This window comes from Colossoma macropomum, unplaced genomic scaffold (assembly GCF_904425465.1).
Source record: "Colossoma macropomum unplaced genomic scaffold, Colossoma_macropomum, whole genome shotgun sequence".
In the NCBI taxonomy this organism is placed as follows: domain Eukaryota; kingdom Metazoa; phylum Chordata; class Actinopteri; order Characiformes; family Serrasalmidae; genus Colossoma; species Colossoma macropomum.
In genome coordinates, this window is record NW_023494796.1 from 1367656 (window position 1) to 1395189 (window position 27534).

At 39.3% G+C, this 27534-nt stretch overlaps 1 protein-coding gene across 1 annotated transcript in view; it reads left to right on the top strand.

Moving 5' to 3' along the window:
• The first annotated feature begins 3536 nt into the window (after nucleotides 1-3536).
• dlc1 (DLC1 Rho GTPase activating protein) overlaps nucleotides 3537-27534 on the top strand; it is a 163177-nt gene continuing 139179 nt past the window's right edge. The window contains exons 1-2 of the mRNA XM_036583570.1: nucleotides 3537-3908; nucleotides 6066-7638. Coding sequence (XP_036439463.1) covers nucleotides 6133-7638 — 1506 coding nt within the window. The 5' untranslated portion in view covers nucleotides 3537-3908; nucleotides 6066-6132. The remainder of the gene's footprint in view (nucleotides 3909-6065; nucleotides 7639-27534) is intronic.

Consider the following 27534-nt stretch of genomic DNA (forward strand, 5'->3'; position numbering starts at 1 on the left):
TCTAATCTTTTAAGTATCCACATTTGTTTAAAAAAATCTTGAAATAAGAATGCTTGAACAAACTTTAAAGATTAAAATGGACATATTTGTGCACAAACTTTTGAAATGAAATATGAAATATTAAAGATACACATGCACATGTGATGAACTGCTTTATTAAGTCCAGAGAGATTAATACACTGGCTTAAAATGGAACAAAATCAAAAAGAAATAAATCATTCAGCTGCTCATTTGGCAGTGAATTTTTCGCAGTGACGCTGCAAAAATTAAAATCTGAAATCAGAAAATCTGTCTTTTTTAATCTAAATTTGAACACATGAGACCAGATTTGTATGTATGAAATTAATCAGATAGCTTGAAGAGTTCTGAAGTTCTCCATTACGTAAAAAAGAAAATTCCTGACAACTTATTTTAAGAATAAATGTTTTGGATTTTTTTTGTAAGACTATGAACCCAAATTATGTCCAATTTTTAAATTAAGTAAAATTGTCTTGAAATCTCTTTTTTTTTCAATTTGAAAAGCTTGAAAATGTTTGTTCTCTCAGAAAAAGCTGGTTAATTTCCATTGTAATTGTGGAAAATTTTCTGTAAGCTCTCTGATTAATCTTATACATGCAATATAAACCTAAAATTTCTGGGATTGGTATTTTTTGGGTCAATTACAATTGCAATTATAAAGTATTTACATGTGACAGTCACACATGCCATGTGTAGTTATTTTCCGGAGGCCGTGGGCTACTCAGATATGCCATTGTTTGACATGTAAATGCTAACAGAAATTTGATATCTTTATGAATTTGGGTCACTTCCGATCAAAAAATTTACCTAGCACCTGCTAAATTTTGTATTTTTTTTTTTATTGATTTTTGATGGTGATTCATTCTGTTGGTTATTATGAGTAAAAATAAACAATTAGCATAAGCCGGACACGTTTTTTATCGATTTCCTGTCCTCTTGGATTCAGGCTGAGTGCTAAAACTCTGATACACAGCAAGAAAGCCTTTATTTTTAATTACAAATTGAGTTGCATATTTAATATCAGATATTTTTAATACTGAAAATCAATGTAAACTAAAAGCCCTTTGTTTATAATATGAAGGCTAAAAGCAGAGATGTAATATAACAGTAGCGAGTGGGTTTGGGTGATTTTGGAGCTGGACTGCTGGCTGATGGACGGTCACAGGTGGATAAAATCTCTCTGGAAGGTGAGGCAGAGTCTGATGAGTGATCTGATGTGTGAAAACTGTCGCTGTTTTAACCCTTTGTTGGAATATGAAGGCCATTTTCCGGCTTGTTAAGATTTCACTTTTTGCACTGAATGATTTTGTTTCTTTTCCTTATAATCCTACAAAACGACAGAAGCCATATTGCTCCCCATGGATACTGAGTGTATTGAAATTTGTTGTAATTGAAGAAATTATGAATATTATAGGGTGTTTCTAGCAGCAAGTCAATGATATAAACCAACAATTTCATAACTAATATAACAGATACATACAAATACATCCTCTCACAGCTGAAGGTTGTAATGCGGGTAGTGAGTTCAGTTTGTTTTTGGTCATGGAGCAACGATTTGGGTTCACTTTCATGGAGGAACTGATGCAACTGTTTTGACTACTAGGTACGACTCTCTGGAGGGTCGTGATAGATCTATGTGAGAACATTCAGCAAGCTTGTCAGGCTGATCTGTTTCTAGCCAGTTTTAGCAGAATACGTCTCCTCAGTCGCAGTTATCAGTCTGAGTAGTCACATATCCCAGATAAGAGAGGCTTAGAGGCAGCTAGGCAACATCATGCATAGATGTAATGGAGAGAGAGAAGCAGACTTTCATTGCTTCTCTCGTGTCATTCGTTTTAGACGCCTTAGACAGAAGGCAGGTTTGTACAGTGTCTTCCCCGTCGCTCTTCCTTCGGGGTGAATTAGCTTCAGAAGAGCAGTCGCAGGTCCTGTGCCTTTAATATACAGCAAGAGAGCGAGAGAGAGAGAGAAAGAGAGAGAGAGAGAGAGAGAGAGAGTGCTTAGCTGTCAAACACTATGTCTATATTAGGGAATGAATGGGCTACACACAGAGAGAAACGCACTAGAACTTGTTTTCCTTAGCCGAGGCCTAAAGACACAGTTGAGTCACTGTTCCAGAGATTTGAAGGGCCTCCTTACCCAGATGTGCAAAAAACGTCGTTCAAGATGCGGCGGCCAAGTTTCGTGTTTTCATACGGGTGGCACATTCGGAGAGGAATGTCTGCAAGACCACGTGGCGCTGTTTGAACTTTTCTCTTCTTGTGTTTTTCTTTTTTTTTTTATCTCCCCTTCATATTTGGGTGTTTGTGCAAGGATGCCTGTACAGTTACAGGGGTGACCGATTTGAGAGGAGGAGGTATAAAAAAAAACAGAGGGTCCGAAAGGACAGCCAAGAAGCATTACAGCAGTCTAACTTGGCCATGAGTCGCGGACCTTTTTCGCGGCGGCCCGCCTGGTTCTAATCAAAACCAACTGCCGAGAGCTCTCTCCCTGGGTAACTCGCAGACGTCAAACCCATAGAGAAAGAGAGAGAGAGATAGAGAGAGAGGGAGAGAGAACGAGAGTCACTCCAGAGGAAGTATTAAACTCTGAGAAAACTGTGGGAGGACAGACAGCAGAAAGAAGAGAGAATAAACAGACGACAGTTAACGAGAGAGAGAGAGAGAGAGAGAGAGAGAAAGAGGGAGAGAGAAAGAGGGAGAGGGGGGTAAAGACAGGGATGACTCAGTCTCGGAAAGTGTCAGGAGCGCATGGAATCGGAGAGAAAGAGAGCAGTCATATCCCGCCGGCACGAGCGCCCTGCGTCAGCTAAAACCCGCTAATGCGATCAAGATGAGCTCCAGGCTGCAGGCTCCTGCACCACCCGGCTCTTTCATTCACTCTTTCCCACTTTCTCTCCCTCTCCGTGGCCTAGCTGAGTCTGGGAAGGCTCAGTGATTGAGGCACCAAGAAGCCTGGAGATCTGAAGAACCAGGAGGTGAAGAAGACCTAAATAGATCTGGATATACATCGGGATAACAGAGCCTAGAATGCTCAGATGAGGAGAGGAGATACAGCACAGAACCTCGTTCAAGTCCTCCAGTTAAACCTTTACAAATTCAGACTAAGGAGGTGCAAACTGCTTCTACAGTCATGAACAGATTGCAAGACCAGTCAAGCGGTGCTGTCAGATCCCATCATTGAGCCCCAAAACTCAGCATTGTTGGTGGATCCTTCACATTCTTGGCACTTTGCTCCTACCTCCCAGACACTTGTACACTTCCTGGCTTTCCATGCTTGTTACCAAGAAGGCTGGCCTCAAATCTGGAGACCCAGGGGGGCAAAAAGGTGGCCAATCATCTGGATAACAGAGCCTGGAGCACAAAGAGAGGAAGAATCTTTTCATGAGCATCCAGTTTTGATCTTCTAGTGAAGGTTTTACAAACTGAGACCAAGGAGACACAAACTGTTTCCACACTTACAGCTTACAGTAAGCCAAGTCAAGCGATGTCTGTCAGACCTCAATGTTTACTTGAAGTTTTAAACTCTTCAAAAGATTTGCACTGAGGACTCAGTACTGTTGGTTCCCCAGTCTGTGCATCTATTGGATTCTCAGACCTTTTTTGTTGATTTTTATTCTGTTGTTTGGATTTTTGGAGATTTTTTGAAGACGGTCAAATGAGCGGCATCTGGCTGTCCCTCTGGTTAGGGATGCAGTTTTAGAGAGCTTGCAGCCCTGGAGACTTGTGACCTCAGTGACCTGGATGACTCTGGGACAGGGCAGTGTCAGGCGAGTGAGATCACCACTCACCAGGGACTGCGGGTAACAGGTTGCGACATCGCCACGACTGGACCTCGCCAGCCAACGGACAGTGAGAACCATTCACAGAGAAAAGAAGGGAAGAGAAAAGGTAGGTACGGATGACTGGTGATTATTCTTGATCTGCTATATGTTTCTAGATAATTCTTACAATTAATCCTTTACATTGCCGAATCTCTTTCTCTCTGAGGGTAACATCTGATGATAACATATAACAGACCATGAATAGATATAGCTTTAGCCGGAGGAAACAAAATGTGCTCTTCCATTCTGGGCTGGACCACTAGACCAGATGTTCCTTTTCCAGGGAACTAACCGCTAACTTCGCAGGGATGTCAGGCTCATCAAAAGCTTCTGCTGTTGCCACAGTGTGTGGCAGAGTTCCTTTCTCATTTGTTACCCCTTTCCTTTCCATTTTTGGGACTTTCTGAACTTTTCGAGGCTAAATTTATCAGGGAGATTGGGTTTCGCAGCTAAGCACTGCAAAGTAGCCCAGAGGAAGGAGAGTGGTCCAACTGTACTTTTGAGGGGGTGGAGGCTTCTCTGCTGAAATGCTCATCTGATTGTGTGGGGTGGACTGTTTAGCCCTGGTGCATCCACACTATGACGTGATGCCTGCAAAAGTGGACGGAAGTCATGATTCATGCTTGCGTGTGACTTTTTAAAATGGGCACATTGAGAAAGTTTACAGTTGGCAAGTATACCATTCCCAATAATTATAATTAATGAAATAACTGTAATTAAATAAAAAATAGTCTTGGCTGTATTGTAAATATGTCCAGTGTCCAGTACACTATTTTCTCAGGGAGGTTGTAATAAGCATGTGATTCTCCTTACATGCCATATCTTAAATGCACCAATAGTCAAGATTTCTGTAGTCCTAGGCTTGACCACTCTCCAAAGTGACAGGTGGTCTGACAGGTGGGGGGACTAATATCAGAAGGCAAAAGCATACAGCAATTCAAATGTAAAACTAGATGAAAAAGTGTATTTGCAGCTTTTCTGCCATTGTTTGTCAGTGAAGTACAGTGAAAAACAATATGTTCTTTTTCTGATCTGCATATTTAGATAAAAAGTTTGAAAAAAAAATACTTTGATAATCGTAAAAGTCACAAGAGGAAAATTATATTAACGTAATGATGGCACAAGTTCAATTAATGATGGTCAATGATTATAACAGTCTTAAATAAGTGTTGAAAACAATTTATAAAGGCAGAACATATCAGGGCTTCACTTCTGGATTCTGCTATATTTAATGCTTATAAAAACCATTCAGTGCAAAATGATGAACTTCGTACCTGTGGACCACAACACTAATGCATTAATAGCCAGTCATGTTGTTCATGATATGCATGGCTCAAAATCATCAATTTGCTCCAACTCCTCAGAGAAAACAGGCAAAGTTATTTTGAAACAGTAGACAATACTGCCAAATAGTTCTCAAACGTTTGGAGTTTGCAACCCCACGATTCCCAACATGAAATAAAATAAAGTTGATAGAAATAATAGGTGGTGAGTTTGGCTCGTAAGCTAGCTGGGCGCTAATGCACACTGGCCCACCCCTGCTAGATTTTATGGAAAACTTAAATAAAAACATGTAATCTATATGAACCTTATGTGACAGTCATCCTGAGATACCCTGTATTTATGTTGCGTGACTTCAAAAAGTGGATGACGGGTCATAAAGCAGTATGCTAGCACTGGTTTAACAATACTGTTTAAGGACCCCTCGTCCAAATGTGCACTTTGAATTGCACATGTTACATGCATAGGACATAAACCTAGTTTTGGACAAGGTTAAACCCAGATAGGCCATTTGTCTAGCTTTCCTTCATTATCTGCAATGCCACTACCTTTATCTCACATCTCATTCATCTCATTCAATCCCATTCATTTAAGGCGTTGGGCACTGTTTGTGGGCTTGTCCACACTGTTTGTTTCTGAACTGAATAATGAAATGATGCCTTGTGTTTTAAGAGTAGCATCAGAGTCTAACTAGGTCAAAGCTCGAATATGGTGTATGTAGAATGCTGCTGCGGTTGGGTTTGAATAGCTGTTGATGACCACTTGATGATAATGGTGATGATTAACTGTCTGCCAATGTTTCGCACATGACGTTAGGCACTAAGTTCACATCTGACATCTGTTAAATCTGTTGACCCCTTCGCGGAGGAGTGAACGGAAATAATCTCACGCAAATGTGATCTTTTTCTCCTCCTTCCTTTTTTTTCTCTTCTCATTCTCTCAGGTCTGCTTTAACGCTTTGCGTGGGTGGCTGGACCAGAGGATCTATGGGATAGTGGAGGTCGTCGGCCATGCCTGTAGCCTTGCGCAAGAAGAGCTGGGAGGATCATGTGACCCCACGCTCGAAAACACAGTACAGTTACGATGACCTTGACCTAGTCTGTTGCCACGGCATCCTTGGAGACAATGGCTCGCCAACGGGATTGAGCCGGAGAGAGAGGTGTGCTTCGATGCCGGAATGTCGCCGTCACCGACCAGGGATTGGGAGTAGTGGTGAGAAAGATGAGGGTAGTGAGGGTAATGATGATGTTGCAACCAGGAGGACAAAGACATTACCTGGATTTAAAGATTTGGCACCCTCTAGGTGTGAAAGTGAAAATGCACAGTCGCACAGCAAGAATAGAAAAACAGGTCGTGCCCATGAGACAGACAGTTCGGTCCAAAGTGCAATGACCGAGAAGGATATTAACCAATCATCAAGAAGCTCTGCAGGACAGGGCTCTGGTCACAGCCAGTCAACACCTGTGGCTGATCAAACTCCTAGTGATGACTATGGAAATAATAGCAATAAAATTCAAAAGCAAGATGAAGAAACTGCTGCTGTTCCTACCTCTTCTTTCTCTGTCCCTTCTTCTGCAAATGTTCTGCAAGAGGACCCCAAGAAACTTGATTTGCCTACCATCGCATCTAAAAAAGATTGCACTGATATGACCCCTGAAGAAGAAGTAGCAATGAAATTGATGCAGAACTCAGTCACAGAGTTAACCAAAATCAAGGACAGAATTGATGCTGTTAGTGATTCTGTGGTAGAAGCTTGCACAATAAATAACCAAGGGCAAATAAATGGATATGTTGAAGGAACAACCTTAGCCAAGGGCATATCTGAAGAGGCCTCACCTGCACCACTTTTAAGTGAGGAACACTGTGATGTAGAAGGTCGAAGTCATGAAGAAAAGATTGCCATTTCAAATGCGGATGAGACTAATGAGGTTACACTCTCCGAGGTGGTCATTCCAGATGTGAGCCTTGATGCTAACATTCCAAATCCTGACATTCAAAGTAACTGTACAGCAAACAACAGCCAGAATAGTGACCAGGCAGTCACTGTTGGTGAGTTTTTGCAAGCTCAAAACCTCAATGCATCCTCTGACCTTGAATCTTCTCCATGCTCGCCAGGATCCAGCACCAGTGCTGACAAGCGTGTCTCTAAACTGGACACAATCCTTGAAGTGTCCTTTCCTGAGTCAGGGGAAGAAGTAATTGGCTGGGAGATGGCAGAGGAGTCTGACTGTTCGACAACACTAATGGGCTCCAAGGATATGGAACACAACCCACTGCAGAAGGAAGTGCTTCAGAAGTGTTCTTCTGGGGCAATAGCTAAGCAGGAATTTTTGGGAAACTGCCAAAACAGCGAGGTCACTGAGCTTCCGCTTGTCAGTGAGAATTCATTGGAAAGCAACATGAGAGCGCCCCAATCTGCTGGACCCAGCATGAGTCATCAGGCAAGCCCAAATGTGGATGGAAAGGATGGGTTAGAGAGACCTCAGGAACCCCCTGTTAAACTGCGTACACGGAAGGTAAGAGATTTTTACTTTTTTCGCTGACTGAATTTGTGCGTTGTGAGGTTGTGTTATAGTTCAGGGATAATAGCTCTACTCGTGGAGATCTACTGGCCAGAAGTTGTGCGTCAAAAACTCTAATAAACCGTAATTGACTCTCTGGGGCTCAGTATTTTTGGTTATCTTGATCAGGTTTGCAAAGCAAGCTGCAAAAGATCTCCATGGGTATTTTGCAAAGTTAGGCAGATAAGTCAAGTCTGTCCAGTTCAAGGAAACATAGAGCATGCTCTTATAGCCTGTTTGCATATGACATCACATCAGTGCGTTGCTGTGGTGTGAACTGTAGATGGAGGGCAGCTAGTCATCTTTTAAAAAGGAAGAGCTGTCACGAACTGCCAAGATGCCTGTGGTTTGCATCGCTTATGGTTGCTCAAATTGAACTAACCAAGAAACCACAAGGAGCTTTATTGAACACAAAAAGTTGTTGTTTGTAAGGAGAAAAATGCAAGAAATTGACCAAAAAACAACAGCAAAAAATGGCTTGAGAACTTTTGTCTGCAGTTGAGACAAGTGCAGTATTGTATTTTGCACAGTTCATCTGGGTGTGCATTGGTAGTAGATTTAAACATTAACTACAAGCAACACCATTACCATTTAACAGGGTTAACAGTTACACAAAAAACCGGCGAACATAAATAAATGACCCTGCCATGCCAGCTTCTTGTCCAAATTTTCACATTCCACCTTAAACAGTGCAGCAGTTACAGTCTGGCATCAAGTATTATTATAATAATTGCTGCAGTGGAATGGGAAAATAGGAAAAGGAAGCCAGCTTCAGCCTCGTAAAGTTGTGCCTTTATACTTTTGTACGCTTTCAGTTGTTTTCTTGAGTAGAAAGAAGTCTGGAGGATGAGGTAGCTGCTTGTATCTACTGCCTCGATAGCAGGCAAGTCATTTGATTCAGTTAAAAAATCGTTCATCTTTATAACATAAGGATCACGTCCAGTTGTGACTTTCTGTTTAGACGATATTACGAGAGACATGTATAAACAGAAAATCATGTCCAACATACAGGGTGATTCAAAAAGATTAATCCAATTTCAAAGCGCTATATTTTAGAACCATGGGGCGCCTAGGAACCAATCACATACCAACTGAAAGAGGGGGTCACGGAGTTTCTGAGAGTATGGGATGAATTTGACTATTATGTTAATGTTGTCCGTACAGCTGGAGGAGGTTCATATTGAGCACTTGTAAAATTACATAATAAACTTTATGCTCATTTAAACCATTTACAATCCACTGCATTGTTCTGTAATGACTTACAAGTGAAATAAATCATTTTGAAATCGAATTAATCTTTTTGAATCACAATGTATGTTGTCATTTTCTGTTTATAGCTTTCTCTTGTAATATCATCTAAACTAGCACAGTTTAGGCAAATTGCTTTGCTTACCGTTCCCATTTTACAAAAGCAATCTATGCGTCAAATGAGTCTTCGTAAAAACTGCATAAGAGGGTTTTAAGAAGAAATTTCTTCTTAAGAACGGTTGGTGAATCAACGATGTTCTTAATTCCGCAAAACCATTTCCATTATTATGACTGTAGTTTGCTGGGTAAATATCCTCCATCATCTCCATACAAATACAGTTGCGAAGTTGTTATTGTTTTCTTTGAGCTCGACCCAGCATGCCCTCTGTCTTGTTTTGCAAGAATTAAAGAAAAGAAAGTCAAGGAGCATCACAGGTTGAGTTGCCATGACGACAACCCACTGCGCATAGTTTGATGTGAGAATATTTTTGTTTAGCTTGAAGGCAAATATGCAACTGGGTATAAATAAAGCACCACCACTTTCCTTCAAATGAACTAAGTAAGCAATATCTGTTCAGCAAAGTGGGGCATGATGTTCACGAGGCTCCACACACACGTAGATGAAGCTGCAGTGTGTAAATCATTATGTCCAGCTTGCTGGCGTGCCCACTGGAAAACAGTGACTTCATCCAGTGCGCTTGCATATGTGCTCTAGGGGATCTATAAAAGCCTTACAAAACTAACACTGGACAAGATGGGCCTAAAAGGACTTGGCTAATGCGTGTCTGTGTTTGCATGTAAACTGCCTGTCAGAAGTTTTTGGTCCATCCTGTCAGAAGTTTTGGTCCACCTCACCTTCAGGTGTCAATTACTTTTCAAGTAAGTCAGAAAAAAATACCTGGAAATGTTTAGGCAGCATAAAACAGTGATGCTCTAATTCTGTATGGATTTTGTCTAAATAATCATTAGACAGTTTTCCTTTCCGAACTATTGTTAAAAGCACATTTTGAAACTTTTTGGCCCAAATGTGCCTTAAAAGCTTGAATGGATGGAGTGCTGACATCACAACAAGGGGGTAAAATGTGTGGCCTTTGGCTTTATTTCTGATGTAGGGCTTTTATCAGCTGTTCCTTCAGTTTCACGGGTTTTGGAAAGAAAACTGGTAACATCTAAACCAGTGATCTCCAAGCATGTTGGTAATACCCTGAGGAGGCTCTTGGGAATCACTGTGTAGGAGAGAAATTTATTGTAAATAAGTTGTTGTGGTTAGCTTAATGAGGTACTGATGTGCTGCGTGTGTTGTTGTTAGTTTCTACCATGAAGGAGATTTGTACGGATAGAAGTGACCTGCCTGCTATCTTAGCAATGTCAGTTAACGCTAAGATGCGGTTCTCTCTTGCTGCCTGTTCAGTAAAAGAGCATTTGCCACAACTTATTCTATGCCGACACCGCAGTATGCTTGTCATGCCTGCAGAATCTGGTCATTTTTTTCACTTTTGATTAAATTACATTTTTCTAATCTCTTAATGAGGAAAAAAAGATAATAGTAAGTATTAAGTAAGTAAGTAAGGTTTATTTATATAGCGCTTTTTACAACAGGTGTTGTCACAAAGCAGCTTTACAAGGAAATGAGCATTACAAAAAGAAACGAAATCCGGGTCCAAGCCCCCATGAGCATCGCCAGTGGCGACAGTGGCAAGGAAAAACTCCCTAAGAGAAACAGGAAGAAACCTTGAGAGGAACCAAGACTCAGAAGGGGAACCCATCCTCCTCTGGTCGACACCGGATAGTAAACATTGTTAGTATAAAGTATTATAATACAAAAACGGGGTAAAAGGTGGAGCAAACAATTAATTTGAATAGTTTAGTTCATGCAGCAGCAGCAGCAGCATCAGTGGGGTCAGGTTGTGGGGGTGAGGTTTGCACGGCGAGCAGTGGCACCCGATCAAGACAGAAGAGGCAGCAGCATCAGACGCACAGGATGGGCAGCTGTTCAACTCGGCAAAGGAAAGAAAGGAAAAACACACAGAGTCAGTTCTGTAATGGGTGATTGATTAATTTGATTAGTTTAAATGATTGATTGGTTCAAGTGAATAATTTTGATTAGTTCATGTAGCAACAGCAGTAGTATCAGTGGGGTCAGGTTGTGAGGGTGAGGTTTGCACGGCGTTGTACAGCCGGAGGCTCAGTGTTGGTAAGCCGGTCCAGAGGGCTGGTGAGCAGTGGCACCCGATCATGGTAACACATTAATCCAAAATCCAAAAAATTACTTCATGTAGTAAAAAGAAGTTCAAGTAGTTTTATTCAATTAAAAAAAAATACATTGATTATTGAAAAAAGATATTTATTCACGTTGAAGAAAACTAGTTCATTTACTTACCATATGAAGTTTTTTTTTTTTAGGTTAAATTGATGAGCCAGTTTTTTGTAAGTATACTTTGTAGTCCAGTGGTCAGCAATATGCAGCTCTTTTACTGCCCTGTTGTGGCTCCACAGCAGAATTAGTTTTCTAGATAAAAATAAAATAATCTTCTGCTCTGCTGAGTCAGTCAGTCTTAAACATTGGAGTTAATATATAACTGCTAATTCACCAACCTTTATCCCTGAAGATTAGCCCAGACTGCTGGTCACCATAGCAATGCAGAGAACAGTCTTGCCTAGCTAGTAGCTAACGAAACGGCAAAGAGAGAGATTTAAGACGAACAACGATAATTTGGAAAAGAATGGACTTATTTGCTTTTATAACCACTCCAGCTCTGTTTTTGGAGCTTTCCATGTGAAATAACTTCCCTTCGACTCACTTTCTTCTCCGATTGCTGTTTCTCACCTCGTCCCTCCCCTGTGTGTGTGTCACTCACTCGAGTCTCGAGTCTCAGTTTTGGTCCACCCTGTCAGAAGTTTTGCTAGTCTAGATGCACAGATGTGATTGGCTGAGTGTCATGTATGATATGTACAACGTATGCGATTGATTTCTGAGTTTCCCTGGCCGCTAAAGTGGCACTGTAAAGGCTAGAAAAGTTACAAATAGGACCACATCATTCAAATGAAATAATTCTCCACAGTTTATTGGTTATAGGTTCAGGTCCGCATAGGACAGCGTCTGGGTCTGGACTTGGGCTGCGGTCCACCTATTAGTGACCTCTGTACTAAGTTATTAAAAACTGACCAACAGAACATACTTATATAAATTAAAAACGCTTTGCAAAGCTATGTCCCCAAACTTTTAACACCCACCCATATGCATCTGTCTCACTGCTAGTGTTACTCTGCTCAGTGTGTTTATGTGCCCTGGCGTGCTGTTATTTATACAGCAGGGTTCATTAGTGAGGAGTTGGCCCAAACGCAGGCCACTGCGCTGTGTAATGGTCAGTTATTATTGAGTGTGAAGTCCAGGGATATTTGTGCAAGTTCTTTATGGGGGTGTTGGAGATTTGCTTCTACCGGGCAGCAAAACTACAGGCCATTTAAAGGCCTGATCAGGGAAAGTGGACAGGGAAAGAGAGCAGTGCGACTCTTCTGAAAGAAGGTCGTTGTTTATGTATGGGTTCTAGGTCTTCTGTGTGTTTGTTCACGTGTTTATATGTGATGGTTGAGCTTCAGTGTGATATATGCACTACATAAACATTTGTGGAACGCCCTTCTGAAGTGTAGCGCTGCTAACCGTTAGCATGGAGCGAACTGCATGCCAAATTTATCACTCGTCTCAAACCATGTGATGTTGTTCAATAAGCTTTAATATGCTTGATTATGTGTTTACTGATACAGTATGACACACTGTTATCTATAAACATGGGCAGAAGAACAGTCAGAGACCACCCTCTTTACCTTTATTCCAGCTTCTTCTCAGGAGACTCACTCTCAGTTCCTCTAAGAAATCTGCAGACACACCTGCAAAGTTCAGTCTCAGAAGCTGGTTGATCATTTTCTGAAGTAATCAAACACATTCAGTGGTGTTGAGGTCTGGACTCTGGGGTGGTCAGTCCATTGTTCAGCTTCTTTGTTTGATGTGTCCGTCTCCTTTTCTCAGTGAGGTTCTTCTTGACAGCTACACATCCTTTCAGACCCACAGCGCTGAGTCGTCTTCTCACAGTGGAAGGATGGACAGAAACACCTGTGGATGTTTTCAGATCTGAAGCAGCTTGATTTTCTCTTCTCTCTCAGAGATGAAAGCTTTAAGTGCTGTTTATCTGATGGGGGCAGTTTTGGTGTCGACCAGGTCTTCCAGGTGGTTGTTAGGAGCCCCATTTTCTCTGTAGTTTTTAATGAGTTTTTGAACTCTAGGTTAATTATTAATTAATTCATTTTGTCCATTTTATAAGACTATTCAATACACTGTTAGAAGCCGCATAGGCAAGTCTGAAATTATACAAATAAATAAACATATTAATTAATTCATTCATTCATTATTCTTTTAATGCTTCTGAAAAGTTCTCGGCAAAGTCCTAAGTCATCCGTAAAAGGCTGAAGATCCATTCACAGTGCTCAGAAGTCAATCTCAGAGAGAAGGAGAGAGAGAGAGAGAGAGAGAGAGAGAGAGAGAGAGAGAGAGAGAGAGAGGTAATCAAATAAACAAAGCTGGGGTAATAATAATGATGTTGCTGATGTTGTAGATGATGATGGTGATGATGATGATGGTAATGACTGTAAGTTCCATAATTAGCTCTCTGGGGGATTCCCGCTCGTTTGGCTCTTTTAGTTTCAGCTGATTGAAGCACATTTCGTGATAATGATGTCAAAGGGGGACTTGTTTGCAGACACCTGTGGCTGCTTTCATGTTTTTCGTTGTTCTTCTTCTGTTGTTTGCGTTAAAGGCTTTAGCAAGTTTTCAAGCTGTTCTTCTACAATGGAAGCTCAGTTCTCTTTCCCTCTGTACGATTTAACTATTACAGGTATGTTTTGGGTGTATGTCTGTGTGTCTGCCCTTGTGATGGACTGGCAACCTGTCCAGGGCGTTTCCTGCCTTCCAGCCAGTGAGGGCTGGGATAGACTCCAGCACCCCCCCCATGAGCCAGGAAGATAAGCAGCTTAGATAGTGAATGAACGAATGAATGTAATTGCGTAACTTGCTATATAAGTAACTATGTAATTACCTAGAACTGGTTATATAATGTAAATAAAAAGTATAGCAAAACAACAACCGTAGACTTCTAAGGGTTCTCTTGGTTCTTCTCAGTGGTTCTTCCTCATGCTCTTATGGAGTTCCTCCTTTTGACTCCTGAATCCTCTCAGTGGTTTTTACTCGTGCTCTTATGGAGTTCCTCCTTTTGAGTCCTGAATCCTCTCAGTGGTTTTTCCTTGTGCTCTTATGGAGTTCCTCCTTTTGACTCCTGAATCCTCTCAGTGGTTTCTTCCTCGTGATCCTAGAGAGTTCCTTGTTTTGAGTTTCTGTTCCTCTAAGGGATTCTTCCTCGTTCTCTAGTGGAATTCCTTCTTTTGAGTGCTAAATTCTCTCAGTCGTTCTTCCTTTTGTTTTTTGGAAGTTTTACTTTGAGTCTTGCTTCCTCTTAATGTTTCTTCTTATGCTTTTAGGAATTTTTATTGAGTCCTGGTTCCTCTCAGTGTTTCTGCTTCATGCTCTTGGAGTTGTCTTTCTCATTTGGGGACTTCACTTGTAATCCTGGAAAGCTGCTTTCAGACAATGGCTGCTGTTGAACTCTTTGTTTACGAACCCAAACCTCATGAAATTTACCGTATATTTTAGCATGAACACTGATCTTGCAAAGCTATTCCTACAATCCGCCCTACAGGTTGCACCCACTCTTGATTTGCAGCCTTCAGATCTTCTTAGGTTGCCTCTCAAATCACTGTGTTGGTGGAAATCCCCTTTTTTTGCTAAGCCAAGCTGATCCCAGACAAGCCCCCGATTTGTTACAACCTCAAGGGATTAGGTTTCTTCACCTCCAGTCCTGCAGGGCTGGTGTCCAGTACAGTCCCTGTTCATACACAACTAATTGTCTGTTAATCATCAGGTTTAATAGGTGTTTGAGTGGAGAAATTACCAGCCAGAGCTAGTCACTGACCTCTGAACCAGAGTTGGTGTAATTCAGTTGAGAAGTATTGGTTACCACTGTGTTTTGGTGGAGTGTGTGAAAGCTCTTAAAGCTATAGTATCTATAACAGGCCTACGGCTTGCAACAATTTCTGACCAGAGCACTGGCCAAATCAAACATTTTCATGGTACAGTCCATTGGTTGCAGCAGACTTATTTTAGATGCATGCAAACAGAAAAACTTTAGCCATCATTTTTGGCTCTCATGTTGCCTTGACAACATAAAAGTTGACCATTTATTTTTGAATCATATGTTTGAGTAGCTTTGTAGAGGTCAAAGTGTCCTCTTTTTAAGGATAATACATTAGAACTACAGCAAACGTGTAAATTTGAGAAAATGATAAATTAATCAGAACATCTGGACAATTTCACATTTATATATTGATGTTGTCGGAAGAAAACCTTGTATCTCCATTTTTGACATCTTTCAGTTTTTGACATAATGTGAAAATCCCTGTTACCCTTTACATTGTGTGTAAATTTCACAATGAATGGACTACAAGAAATGACCTAAAATGACTTGGAAAAAAGTCTGGTTCCATTGACTTACATTAAAATTAAAGTAGGTTTTTTCCTTCTCCTGTAAAGTTACCATTTTGGAGATGCGAGGTTTTCATCCGACAACAGCGATATTCTCATTTGTCTGTGTTTTAAACTTTATTTGCTTTTTTAAATCAATTTCAGCACTGCAGCAATCACTGCTTTTTGCAAGATCTTGGGATAATTTGTATGCTTTATCTAGTTATGCATGATTCATCATACATTCTGTTGTATGATGACTGATGCTAATTGTCACACTTTAGGAAAGCACAAAAGGTTAATCATACAATAACAATAAACTGTATTTTATTCCATTTCAAGGTTAAAGTGTGATCAGATAACCTTCTAAGCTATGCTAAGACATTTGCGGTTTAAGCTATTTAGCACTAGTTCCTAATTGCTTTTATAGTTTATAGTTTGTTAGATGGTTCTAAGGGTGGTTTAAGCAGAACAAAGAGGTGAAGCTCTGCTTTTCGTGGTTAGGACTTTTAGATGGTTCTACTGAACTCTATTTTGTCCTGTTAGAAAGACCATTAGATGGTTCTAAAGATGGTTTAAGCAGAATGAAGAGGCGTTTGCTGGTTAGATTGGCTTTTAGACAGTTCTAAGGGTAGTTTCAGTAGAACGAGGAGGTAAAGGTCTGATTTAGCTGGTTAGAAGAGCTATCAGATGGTTCTTCTAAATGCTACTTTTGCCTATTGCCTGTTACAAAGGCCTATGCAATGGTTTTAAGTGTGGTTTAAGCAGAATAAAGAGATAAAGCTCTGCTTTTGCTGGTTAGATGGACTTTTAGACAGTTCTAAGGGTGGTTTCAATAGAATGAGGAGGTAAAGGTCTGATTTAGCTGGTTAGAAGAGCTATTAGATGGTTTTTCTAAATGCTACTTTTGCCTGTTGCCTGTTACAAAGGCCTGTTAGATGGTTCTAAGCGTGGTTTAAGAATAAAGAAGAGGTAAAGCTCTGCTTTTGCTGGGTAAATGGGCTATTACATGGTTCTTTTAACTGCTACTCTTGCCTGTTGCCTGATGGTTTAAGCAAAATGAAGAGATAAAGCTCTGCTTTTGATGGTTAGATGGTTCTATTAAGCTCTACGTTTTCTTGTTAGAAGGACTACTAAATGGTTCTAAAGATGGTTTAAGCAGAAAGCAAAGGTAAAGCTCTGCTTTTGCTGGGTTAGAAGAGCTGTTTGATGGTTCCAAGGGCTGTTTAAGCAGAATGAAGTGATAGAACTCTGCTCTCGCTGGCCATGGCCCTCAGTATTGTATCATGCTGCTGCCATCGTTATGGCCTTAGGGACCAACCTACGCAAGATTCATAATATTTTCCTTTGGAGCACAAGACTATGAAGCAATTCTTTCAGTTCTGTGAGTAAAGTTTAGTCCACACACACACACTTAAGAGCTTCCCTCCAACTGAGAGGGAGTTGGTCACAGGATTTAGGGGAAAGTTTACCGAAAATGTTACCCCCTAAATTCTAGGCTATTTATTCGGTCAATAATCATAAGACTTCTTGCTCATTAAACACTGGAAAAACTACCAACTAATATGTCAGATATGTAGTTATATGTACAGGCTGTTATGGTTTATGTGTTTTTAGATCATATTTACCTGGTCAAGAATACCACGCTGCACCAGGCGCTTGTGTTTCTTAACATTGCGCGATAACATGCGGGGTCCCCCAAGGCTCAATCTTGGGGCCTTCGCTTTTTTTTGACTTTTATATGCTTTCACTTGCTGGATTTATCAGTTATCTTTAGCATGCATACAACTCCCAGTTAAATAGGTGACTAACACCAAATGATTAGATAAGTTTGGTGACATTAACTTGTGGCTGTCTCATAAAGAAAACTAAAACAGTGATCATTGTTTTTGGAAATGAAGAGAAGGACATTTTGCCAACCTGCATCAGGAATCTAAGAGGTCAGTTTAAAAAAAACACATAGTATCTATAAAATGGTATACTTTCAACTAATATTTCAAAGAACACGAGAGGGAGTGTGTTATCGTGAAATAACATCACAGCTGTGGTTTGGTCGTAGATCATCACAGCCGTGATTTTATTCGTGATAACACTCGACCTCGAGTGTTCTATTGGTTTTATACAACAGTTAAATAAATGAAGTAATAAATTAATAAACTGGGCCGTGAACGCGGCGTTTAATATGTTTTAATGTTCGCAATTCCTTCCGCAAAATTATAGTTCCTTAACAAGCATCTTGTTGCTATGTCAGAGTAACGAGCTCCGCCCACTCGCTGCACAGCCGGCAGTTCGTTCTCCAGCTCCTTACACTAAATTCCCAAACTGTCATCACCACTGAGCAGCTTTTCAGTCGGCAGCTGTGACAGAAGAACAGCTAAACAACCTGGAATCGGCCAGAAATGAACCCAATACTATTCGCCAAATGTGCAGTCTGATCTTCAGAGTCTGACCAAATCGGACTGAGCCATAAAACTGCCGCAATATCAGGTTTAGCTCAGTTTTGTCAGTTTTTCCAGATCAGTATAAATGTTGTTCTGCTCCAGCCAGTCTGTAAAGCATCTTACAGCCCATTTAGTTTGGCGAATGGTATTGGGTTCATTTCTGGCTGATTCCAGGTTGTTTAGCTGTTCTTCTGTCACAGCTGCCGACTGAAAAGCTGCTCAGTGGTGATGACAGTTTGGGAATTTAGTGTCGTCTCATCTTCAAGTCTGACCAAATTGGCTGTCGGTCAAATGTGATCTTAAAAGTATCCATTTTCTGTTTGTGGCAAGGAAAGAAGTAAAAACGTTTTAATGGCTTCAGCGTCTCCTACAGCTGTCAAAGCCGTTGCTTAGCAATGGCATCTCAATGGAACTAAATGTTGTACAAATCAAGACTACACCATTGAAATGAGCTTTTATCTGGCCTGCACAAGAGACCCGTTGCACATTTGCAACCTGTTCAGAATGCTGCTGCTAGGATCCTGACCTGTACCACGAAGCGGGGTCACATTACACCAGCACTCAGCTGGTTACTGGGGTGTTTTAGAATAAATTTAAGGATTGTTTTATTGTTTTATAACCCTCTGAGTTCTGAGGCATTTCCTCGATTTATCCTTTAACCTTCTCCTTTAAAGGCTCTTCGTATAACATGATACTCATATGTTTCATATCAAAATGCTCCGTTATCTTCATCACTACTTTCCAAAACTGCTGCAGCAGCTGTAAACTGACTGAATGAAGAATGAAGAGTTCATTGGTCAGTTTCACACAAAATATAAACGGACACATGAATTCACCAATTACGAACGGTGAGAGGCAGAGGACGTGTATCTCAGCCCCTCTTCATAGGCTCATAACTCTGGATGTGAGTCACATATAATCTTGTGATAAGATGTGATGTAAAGGGCGACTCTACAGATTTAGGAACTGTTTGAACTGTTTTTCTGCGCTATATTATTACAACAAGAGAGAAACATAAATAGAAACATTGAATATAATGTGCTGGTGCGTTTGTGGACCCCAGAGGGTTAAATGTCTTCATATTACTCATTCCTCCCTCAGTGAAATGATGGTTAGATATGTTCCAGCTACTCACTCAGGTCATCTAATAATATCACGCTGGTAGTCCCAAAACACAGCTAAGGAGTGTGGAGTCAGCATTTAGTCATTACAGCTCTCAGCTCTGGAATTCTCTTCCTGAGGACCTGAGAGCTACACAGCCCCTTTTTCAGAGTTAATTATATGATACATCTGTTTACATTTGTCTTCACTAAATTTACTTTGAGTCTTTAAATCGACGTTTAATCTATTGTTGATCATGTTTCTATTGTTTGGTAGTAAACACATATAGTGCGTTTATTAAGGTCTTGTTCTTTGTCCAAATTAGACATTTTTAAATGGTTTATTTGCTTTTAAATTCCCTTTTTATTCAGTTTTATTGATTACTTTATTCATCTGTTTTATAAAAATCACAAATAATTGCATTATTAGCTGTAATAACAGCCAGTGAACACTTTCTAAGACCATGTTTTGCATATTATTGAGTATGAAGTAATTTCACTGTAATTTCTTTTAATTAATTCAAATGTTTATCAATTTTTAGTCTCTAATTAGTGACGATTGAAAGCTAAAACTCTACTTTAGAATATGGACATATCTTAAAAGACTTATACAACTCTTATTAGCTCTAATAACGGTTGTATAGCTCACTTTTAAACTTTTATTCTCCAACCACTTCCCCTCAGCCTGCAACAGTGTTAGATTTTTATTAGTTTTTTTAGTTGTTTATTAATATTTTTATTTTTGTTATTAGCATTTTTATTGCTGTCATTTATTGGATGTTTTTATTACTATTTTATTACTGTTACTCTCTTAGCATTGTGCCCATATTTGAAGCTTCCAAATTTTTATGATCACTATAATAACTATAACTATAATAATAACTACAACTATCATAAATTTATATTTACTCTTTTCTATTGTTATATTTACTCTTTTTTATTGTTTTTTTGTATAATGCTTGGCTACATTGTAAAACTGAGTTCCACTCTCAATTTACTCTTTTAAATAAAGTTTAAATAAGGGTTGAAAGATTGATTACTTTATGCTTAATACTTTGCATAAGAATGTACTAACAAAGTGTTTATTGTGTATTATTACAATGAATAGTGCAATTATTAGTGCTTTTCACATAACAGAGCTCCAAATATGTTCTAATACAGGTCAGAACAAAGCTTAGTGCAGGGTAAATAAACAATTTAGAAGCATTAAATTTGGGCTTTATCCTTCCTTATTATGATTTATATGATTTTTATGTTTTCAGTTTAAAATAAATGGTTTAATCTATGTTTTTTTCTTATTCCTTTCCTAATTTTAAGGGGTTTATTTCTTTTTATTATTTTTGTGTTTCATCTTTTCTTTATAAAGTGCTTCTTCAAGTATGGAAAGTGCTATTTTAAAAAAGAATATGATTATCATCAATATCAGACATTACTATTCTGGCATCTGATATGTTCACTGTAAAAATAGATGCATTGAATTTGCTTGAGTCACATCATTTCATTACACTAAAGTATATTACATCAGTGCAGTTATGGCCCAAAGTAACTAAAGCGAAGGACTGAATTATGTTAATGTAACACTTTATCTACACATTAAGCTGAGTTAATATTAACAGCCCAATGCAGAACCGCTAGAACAACAATGCTACAAGACAGCATCCACTGTAATGCAGTTTCGGTGCGTTGGGTGTATGTTTCTTACAAACTCACCAACGTGACATTTTTCAAATTCATTTCTTCATCTGATAAACAGAAATGGGCGTTGTAGGTAATGTCTTTATTTCCTTTTCTCTGGGTAATTGTGTACTCAAAAACAAAACAAAAACAGGGTCAAATCAATTTCACTAGAGCCACGGAGAGATGAAATAGGCCTCATTATTGTCCTGCAGTCACTCTGATAATGCTCCCATACCCTGGAGGGACAATTTCCTGCATTATTGGGTCCATCTAGAAGTCCACCATCAAACTACTGCCCACAGAAGAGTCCACAGCGTCAGAGAATAACAGTGGAGACATCAAAACTGAAATAACACGTTTGGAATTGATCTACATTACTTGTCCAAAGGTATTTGGATACACCATATATTTAGTGAATTCAGCTACTTTAAGGTGCACCTATTGTGGAAACAGGGGCTGTATTACAGAAACGTCTTATCTCTGAAATGATATCTTATCTGTTTAGTCACCATGGTGACTTCAGTTAGGACCGAATTTAGGACAGAAGCTTCTACAGAATAACAGAGTAACTCCAGATAAGAAAACAGTATTACACAATCATTCTAACTAGACTAAATCTTCTAAATGCCGTCCTAACTTTAGGATAAACCCCAACAGTGTCCTAACTGTCCATTTCTATTGTTTTTAGGCAGTTGTGACAGGCAGGATAGTTTCTTACCAGCCTAATGATGTTATATTTATTTATACTGTAAAATAGTGGTTTGACTTGTAAGAACCTTTTCTTTTCTAACTCTTTTCAAGATTTTTAAAATCTCAGACACTGCAGACACGATCTCACTGTCCCCACTTATTACCTTCGAGTGTTAATGTTGATGAAAACTTATCAGATGTAATATTACAGTGAGTGTACGATAACTACAGAAAATCAGATTACGTCGGTAATCTGATCAATGAGTTTACATAGATTTCAGTAATCAGATAACGAAGAAACTCTTGGTCTACATGAGTCAGACAGTAATCGGATTTCTGCTTTGTAACTGGCCGATAAACTCACAGAAGAAGATGTGGCGTAAACGTAGCGTAAAACTCAAACTTCATGCCGCTGCTTTTTAAAATAAAAATACAAAAATTGTGCCACTTTACCTGAAAATATGAACATACATCATCCAGAAGATGAAGAATATTTAAATCCTTCATTTCATTACACACGTGTTTGGTTTCAGTGTCGCTCCAAAAGTGTTTTTGCTGCTGTCTCATGGAAGCGATGCTTGCACATGTGCAGACTGAGAAATCTGAAAGAAATCAGAGTAAGAGTTTACATGCACTGAGAAACCTGATTACTCAGCTAAAATCCAGCCTGTTTATCTGATTTCTTAACCAGATTTCTAGATTGGACTATGCTGCTTACGTGACCATTTGAATAATCAGATAACTGCAGAAATCTGATTATGATTGGATTATTGTGTGCATGTAAACGCACTCAGTGATGGTGGTGAATGATGAGGAGACAGAGCTGAACATGTGTCTGTTTATTAGAGGGGATAATCTTAGCATGGTCAGCTAAAGCGTTTGGGAAATTGAAACTGAAATTGCAGAGCAGAGATGCTCTGTTAAACAGCAGGGGGCGCTCTTACAGTATTCATAATCCAGTTTTTTGCATGTTAGTTTTGTTTTGACCTTGTTACATCAGTAATGGCAGCTGTCTGGCTAACTGACTTACATTTTTAACATTATTTTTAAGTGTTTACATTTTGGCTGTGCACATATTGTCGGTTGCTTGGTAACAGATATACTTGATTATTGATCTCAATTGAGAAGTTTAGGATTTCCTGACCGAAGATAAGATGCTGTAAGATGAGGTAAATTTCCTATATTAAGATTTGCTTCTGTAATATGAATTTCTATAAAATCTTATCTTGACCTGTCAGATCTTAACTTAGGACTAAAGATAGAAAGCTTCTGTAATATCACCCCAACTAAGCACTCAAAGATTGTATGACCCCCATAGAAAAGGACTGACCAATAGAATGGTGCACTCTGGAGCAGCTACACATAAGCCTTGGTCACCATGCCCAAAGCCAAGCATAGGCTAGAGGGGGGAGCATTGGGCTATGAAGCAGCGCAAAACATTCTCCATCGATCTGAGGAACCATTTCACCATTTAAACATGCATATGGTTCTTTGAGTGTTCTATACAGAGCCATTGACTTTACTAAAGAACCCTTGAACAACCATCTTTTTAATTGTGTGAGATATAAGTTAGAGACACCAAACATGTCTCAATTACATTTGGGTTAAGGCTGTAAGATTTTGAAGGACATGTATTCAATCAGGTGTGTCCAGACTTTTGGCTGGTGTACTGAAGGTGTGTGTGAAAGTCACAGATTCTGGAAGTAGAAGCCCTATTCAGTGATGTCCAGCAGGATAATTAGGTCACACTGAAACATCCTTCTGTCCTTCAGACATCTGCTGGAGTCACATGACTTGTGAAAAGCATGTCCACTAACTTGGCCAAATGCTTACGCCTGAGTCTGGCTCATTTACTTGGGTAAATAGGTTTAGTGGGGAATCTGGGGGCTGGCGTAAGCACTTCGTAATCCACTACTGTCCAGTTTTCTGAGCACAGATTGTGGCTGGCACAAAATGACTCTGGAAAACCTGTTGGTTTGTGGATGGTTGAACTCGATGCCAGTACCACCTGCACTTCTCCAACCCTCCTAACTCAAACTTCTCATGGCTTTTCTGTTGTTTTTAGGTGGGACGTCAGGTTAAATGATTGCATTTTGCTTTTCATGATTAGTTACATATTTACTCCTAGATTGCTTTCAGTAGATCATCCCTGAAGCATTTCCCTAACTATATTGAAGACTTTGAGGACAATTACGGCATTTTGCCGACACTCTTATCCAGAGCGACTTACAGTTTGATCATTTTATACAGGTGGTTGAAGGTAGTGTTAGGAGTCTAGCCCAAGGACTCTTATTGGTATAGTGTAATATGCTTAACCAGGCGGATTGAACACCAGTCTACAGTGTAGAAGGCAGAGGTGTTACCCACTACACTATACCAACCACCCGCCAAGAGGCCAAGGATATAAAATTAAAATCAAGCTGTGCTCTCTTATATTGCTGTTGTCAGAAGAAAACCTAGTATCTCCAAACTGGTAACTTTTCAGGAGAAGGAAAAAACCTACTTTTCTTTTAATGCAAGTCAATGGAACCAGACTTTTTTGTCATTTTGGGTCATTTCTTTTAGTCCAGGTATTTTCAAATTATGTCAAAAACTGGAAAACATCAAAAATGGAGATACAAGGTTTTCTTCCGACAGCAACAATATGTATTTCTCTTGTGTTTTGGTCTGGCCAATAGTTGGATTGGTGATAGTTTTATGTATAGTCTTGATTTTTATGCCGTAACCCAGGGGTGCACAACTCCGGTCCTGGAGGGCTGGTGGCCAGCACAGTTTGGTGGTTTACCTGCTCAAACACACCTGATTGCACTTATCTGTTAGTTGCCAGGTTTACTGAGTGTGTTCAAGTAAGGAAACCTCCAAACTTTGCTGGACACTAGCCCTCCAGGACCAGAGTTGTGCACCCCTGCCTTAACTCTTCACAGCGTAACATAAGGTGGGGGCTCGTCCGGAATCAGTTCATCTGAAAGATCTTAACTGTTCCTGCATGTAAGCTTTTCGTGCTTGTATCTTAAGTGCACTGTCTGGTGCAGCCCAGAGGAGGATGAGTTCCCCTTTTGTGTCTTGGTTCCTTTTAGTGTTTGAATCAAATCAAATAAAAGATCAATAAAAAAAGTCTTGCTCTTACTTGGTTCTTGACTCCTGTCCATGTTTTATCTTCATACTCTTAGGAGGTTTTTCTTTGGAGGCTTGGTTCCTCTTCTTGATTCTTTCTCCTTTTTAGCCTTGATTCAGGTCTTGGTTCTTCTGAATGTTTCTCCCTCATGCTCCTAGGGTGTTTTTCCTATTGCATCTTGGTTCCTCTCAGTGGTTCTTCTTGATCCTCTTAGGTAGTTTCTCCTTTTTAGCTTTGGCTCTATTGAACTTGAAGTTTGGACATTGCTCTTAGGGAGTTTTTTACATTTGAGTCTTGACTCCTCTCAGTGGTTCTTCATGTTCTTCATGTTTTTTTCTTTTGAGTTTTTGTTCCTCTCAGTGGCCTCTGACAAGTGTGTCTAATAGAGTGGACAGTGAGTGGATCTAGTACCTGTGAGTGAGTACCTGATCCACTCATACGAGCACAACACACACTAACACACCACCACCACGTCAGTGTTACTGCCGTGCTGAGAATGATCCACCACCCAAATAGTACCTGCTCTGTGGAAGGTCCTGTGAGGGTCCTGACCACTGAAGAAGAGGGTGACAAAGTATGCAGAGAAACAGATGGACTACAGTCTGTAACTGTAGAACTACAATGTTGTAGAACTGACAAAATGGAAAATGAGTGTAGAAATGAGGAGGTAGTCTTAATGTCCATTAAAACATTAAAAATAAATATAAAGTACATACAAATATAAAAGTATATATGCATTTTCCATTAAGTTCATTCAATTGAGATGCATTATATTAGCATGCAGCATCCAGTCAGAGTCTTCAACCAGTTTTCAGTTCTCCTGAGATCGGTGGGAAAGAGGCTGAGAGGTGCACTGTGGGAAACACATTGGTGTGGGAACGTTCTTGTCCCCAAACAGGAAGTAGCTTTAGGAAAGTCCTGAAGACAAAAAGCAAATAAATAAATAAAGACAACCGAAAAACAGATGGAAAACCAGATAATGCTGCAATGCTTGAAAAACAGGAATTTCCTATTAGAGTGATTATCAAAGATGCTGTTGTCAGCATTGCTGTTGTTGTCTGTCATGCTGTTTGTTTACTGACAGGGCCTACACACAGCTCTTATTTGTTTAGGACTTGGTATGTGTGTGTGTTTATGTCCAGTAGCTCTGACAGGCTAATTTAGCACTAAATGGAAAATAAATGTAAGAGCAGTCACAAAATATTTCAAACTATATTAGAGTTTGAGAGACTGAGGACTCACTGATATTCAGCTGTAAGATTCCCTACATACACTTCTTATATTTTACATTCCGCACATGAATTACATATTAATAATCCATTAATAACATGTTAACAATGACTTTTTTGGTTTTTATACAACCATAACTTGTACTGTTGACCTAAATGTTATCAACTAGACATTAAATAGGATTTTTAGATATTTTGTTGAATATTGGGTATTTTTGAACAATGTTAAATGTTCTTTGGTGATAAACTATAGATGGTAATATATCTGAAGTTTACATAATTTAATATTGATTCTAATAATGATAAATGGTGAAATTTATAATATATAATATAATATAGTATGTCATAGTTTTGAAATAAGAGGCATTCTGAATGTAAATTTAATTACATTTTTCTTCTGAATATTAGTTTTGTTTATATAAAATTCGTGACATTAACTTTATTTTAACTTAATTCTGAATAGTAATGTTATTAGAACTCTGGATATTCATTTTATTAGAACTTCATTCTGGATGTTAATTTTAATTTTAGAATTTGATTCTGGATGAATATTTGAATGTATTTATAACTTTCAGATGGACTCTAGAGATGATTTTGACATTTTGAGATGTTTTTTTGTTTTTCCTTTGATTTCTGGCTCCCCCTGCTGTTTCTCTGATATGGTGCAGGAAATAAACAAATGAACCAACACAGTTATCATCCTGGCATTTTTACAAAACATACAGCCAGATAATTTTACCACAAAGTAAAATTATCCAGTCAACCCATCTCTGACCTCCTTTTCTATTGGACAAGCTTATTTTTAAGCTTAAAATGATGGCAAATTTCCCCCACTAACCCCAAAATAAAGGTAATCAAGCCATGTTTAGTGTCATAAGTTTGCTTCTCTGGTTTTGCTCTGGAGCTACAAGGCTAGTGTAGCTAAAAAGCAATGAAAGCTTATATCCCACCAATTAACATCATGCTAACTGCAAGCCTAAATCCTTACATACTACCCTCAAAGTGTGTGGAGTTGATCAGTATTTCTAATAGACTTGATTATATGGTTTCTGACACTGTATGACACACTATGATGTATAATACATACTATGTGCTAAAAAAGATCCAGTGACAGGGCAAAAACCCATTAAATATGGTTTTGTGTTTTTATTATTAATGAGGGATGCCTTTTATTAATGTATTTGCAACCCCCCACTTCATATTCAAAGCTGTTGATTTCATTTTTCACTCTACTGCACAGGATCTCTCAGGTACAACCAGATTTAATATGCTTTTCTTCCCAAACAGTGGTTTTCTGGGTGATGTTGTAGCTCTGGGGCTTTTCTCATATTTAAGTGGAGAATAAATAACATTAAGTGCTAGCGAGATGTAAAAAGTCACCCACAGTCTGCAGGGAAATGTTTTTAATGCAGCATTTACATCCAAACACAGAAAGCGGTTTGACTGAACCATCAGTTGTGGTCTTATCTGATTGAAAATGAGAGCTGAACACTCAGGGTAAATGTCAGAGTAAAGGTTAGCCGAGTAAAGGATATGCAGCCTTAGTATGCAAAGTGAATATGAAGTGTATGCTGGATCAGGTAACGGAAGACAAAATGGAAATTGCCGTCATTCTGTTATAATGTCAGCTTTGGTTTTGCTGTTTTTGGCATGATTAGCGCTGCAATAATCCACTGTAAGTCATGCTTAACAGAGATTGTATCACAGTTAAGGTGGGTCATTAGGCATTAAATGGAATAAAATCGTTGTAAAGGCCTTCACACTGAGCACAAGGTTTTGTGTA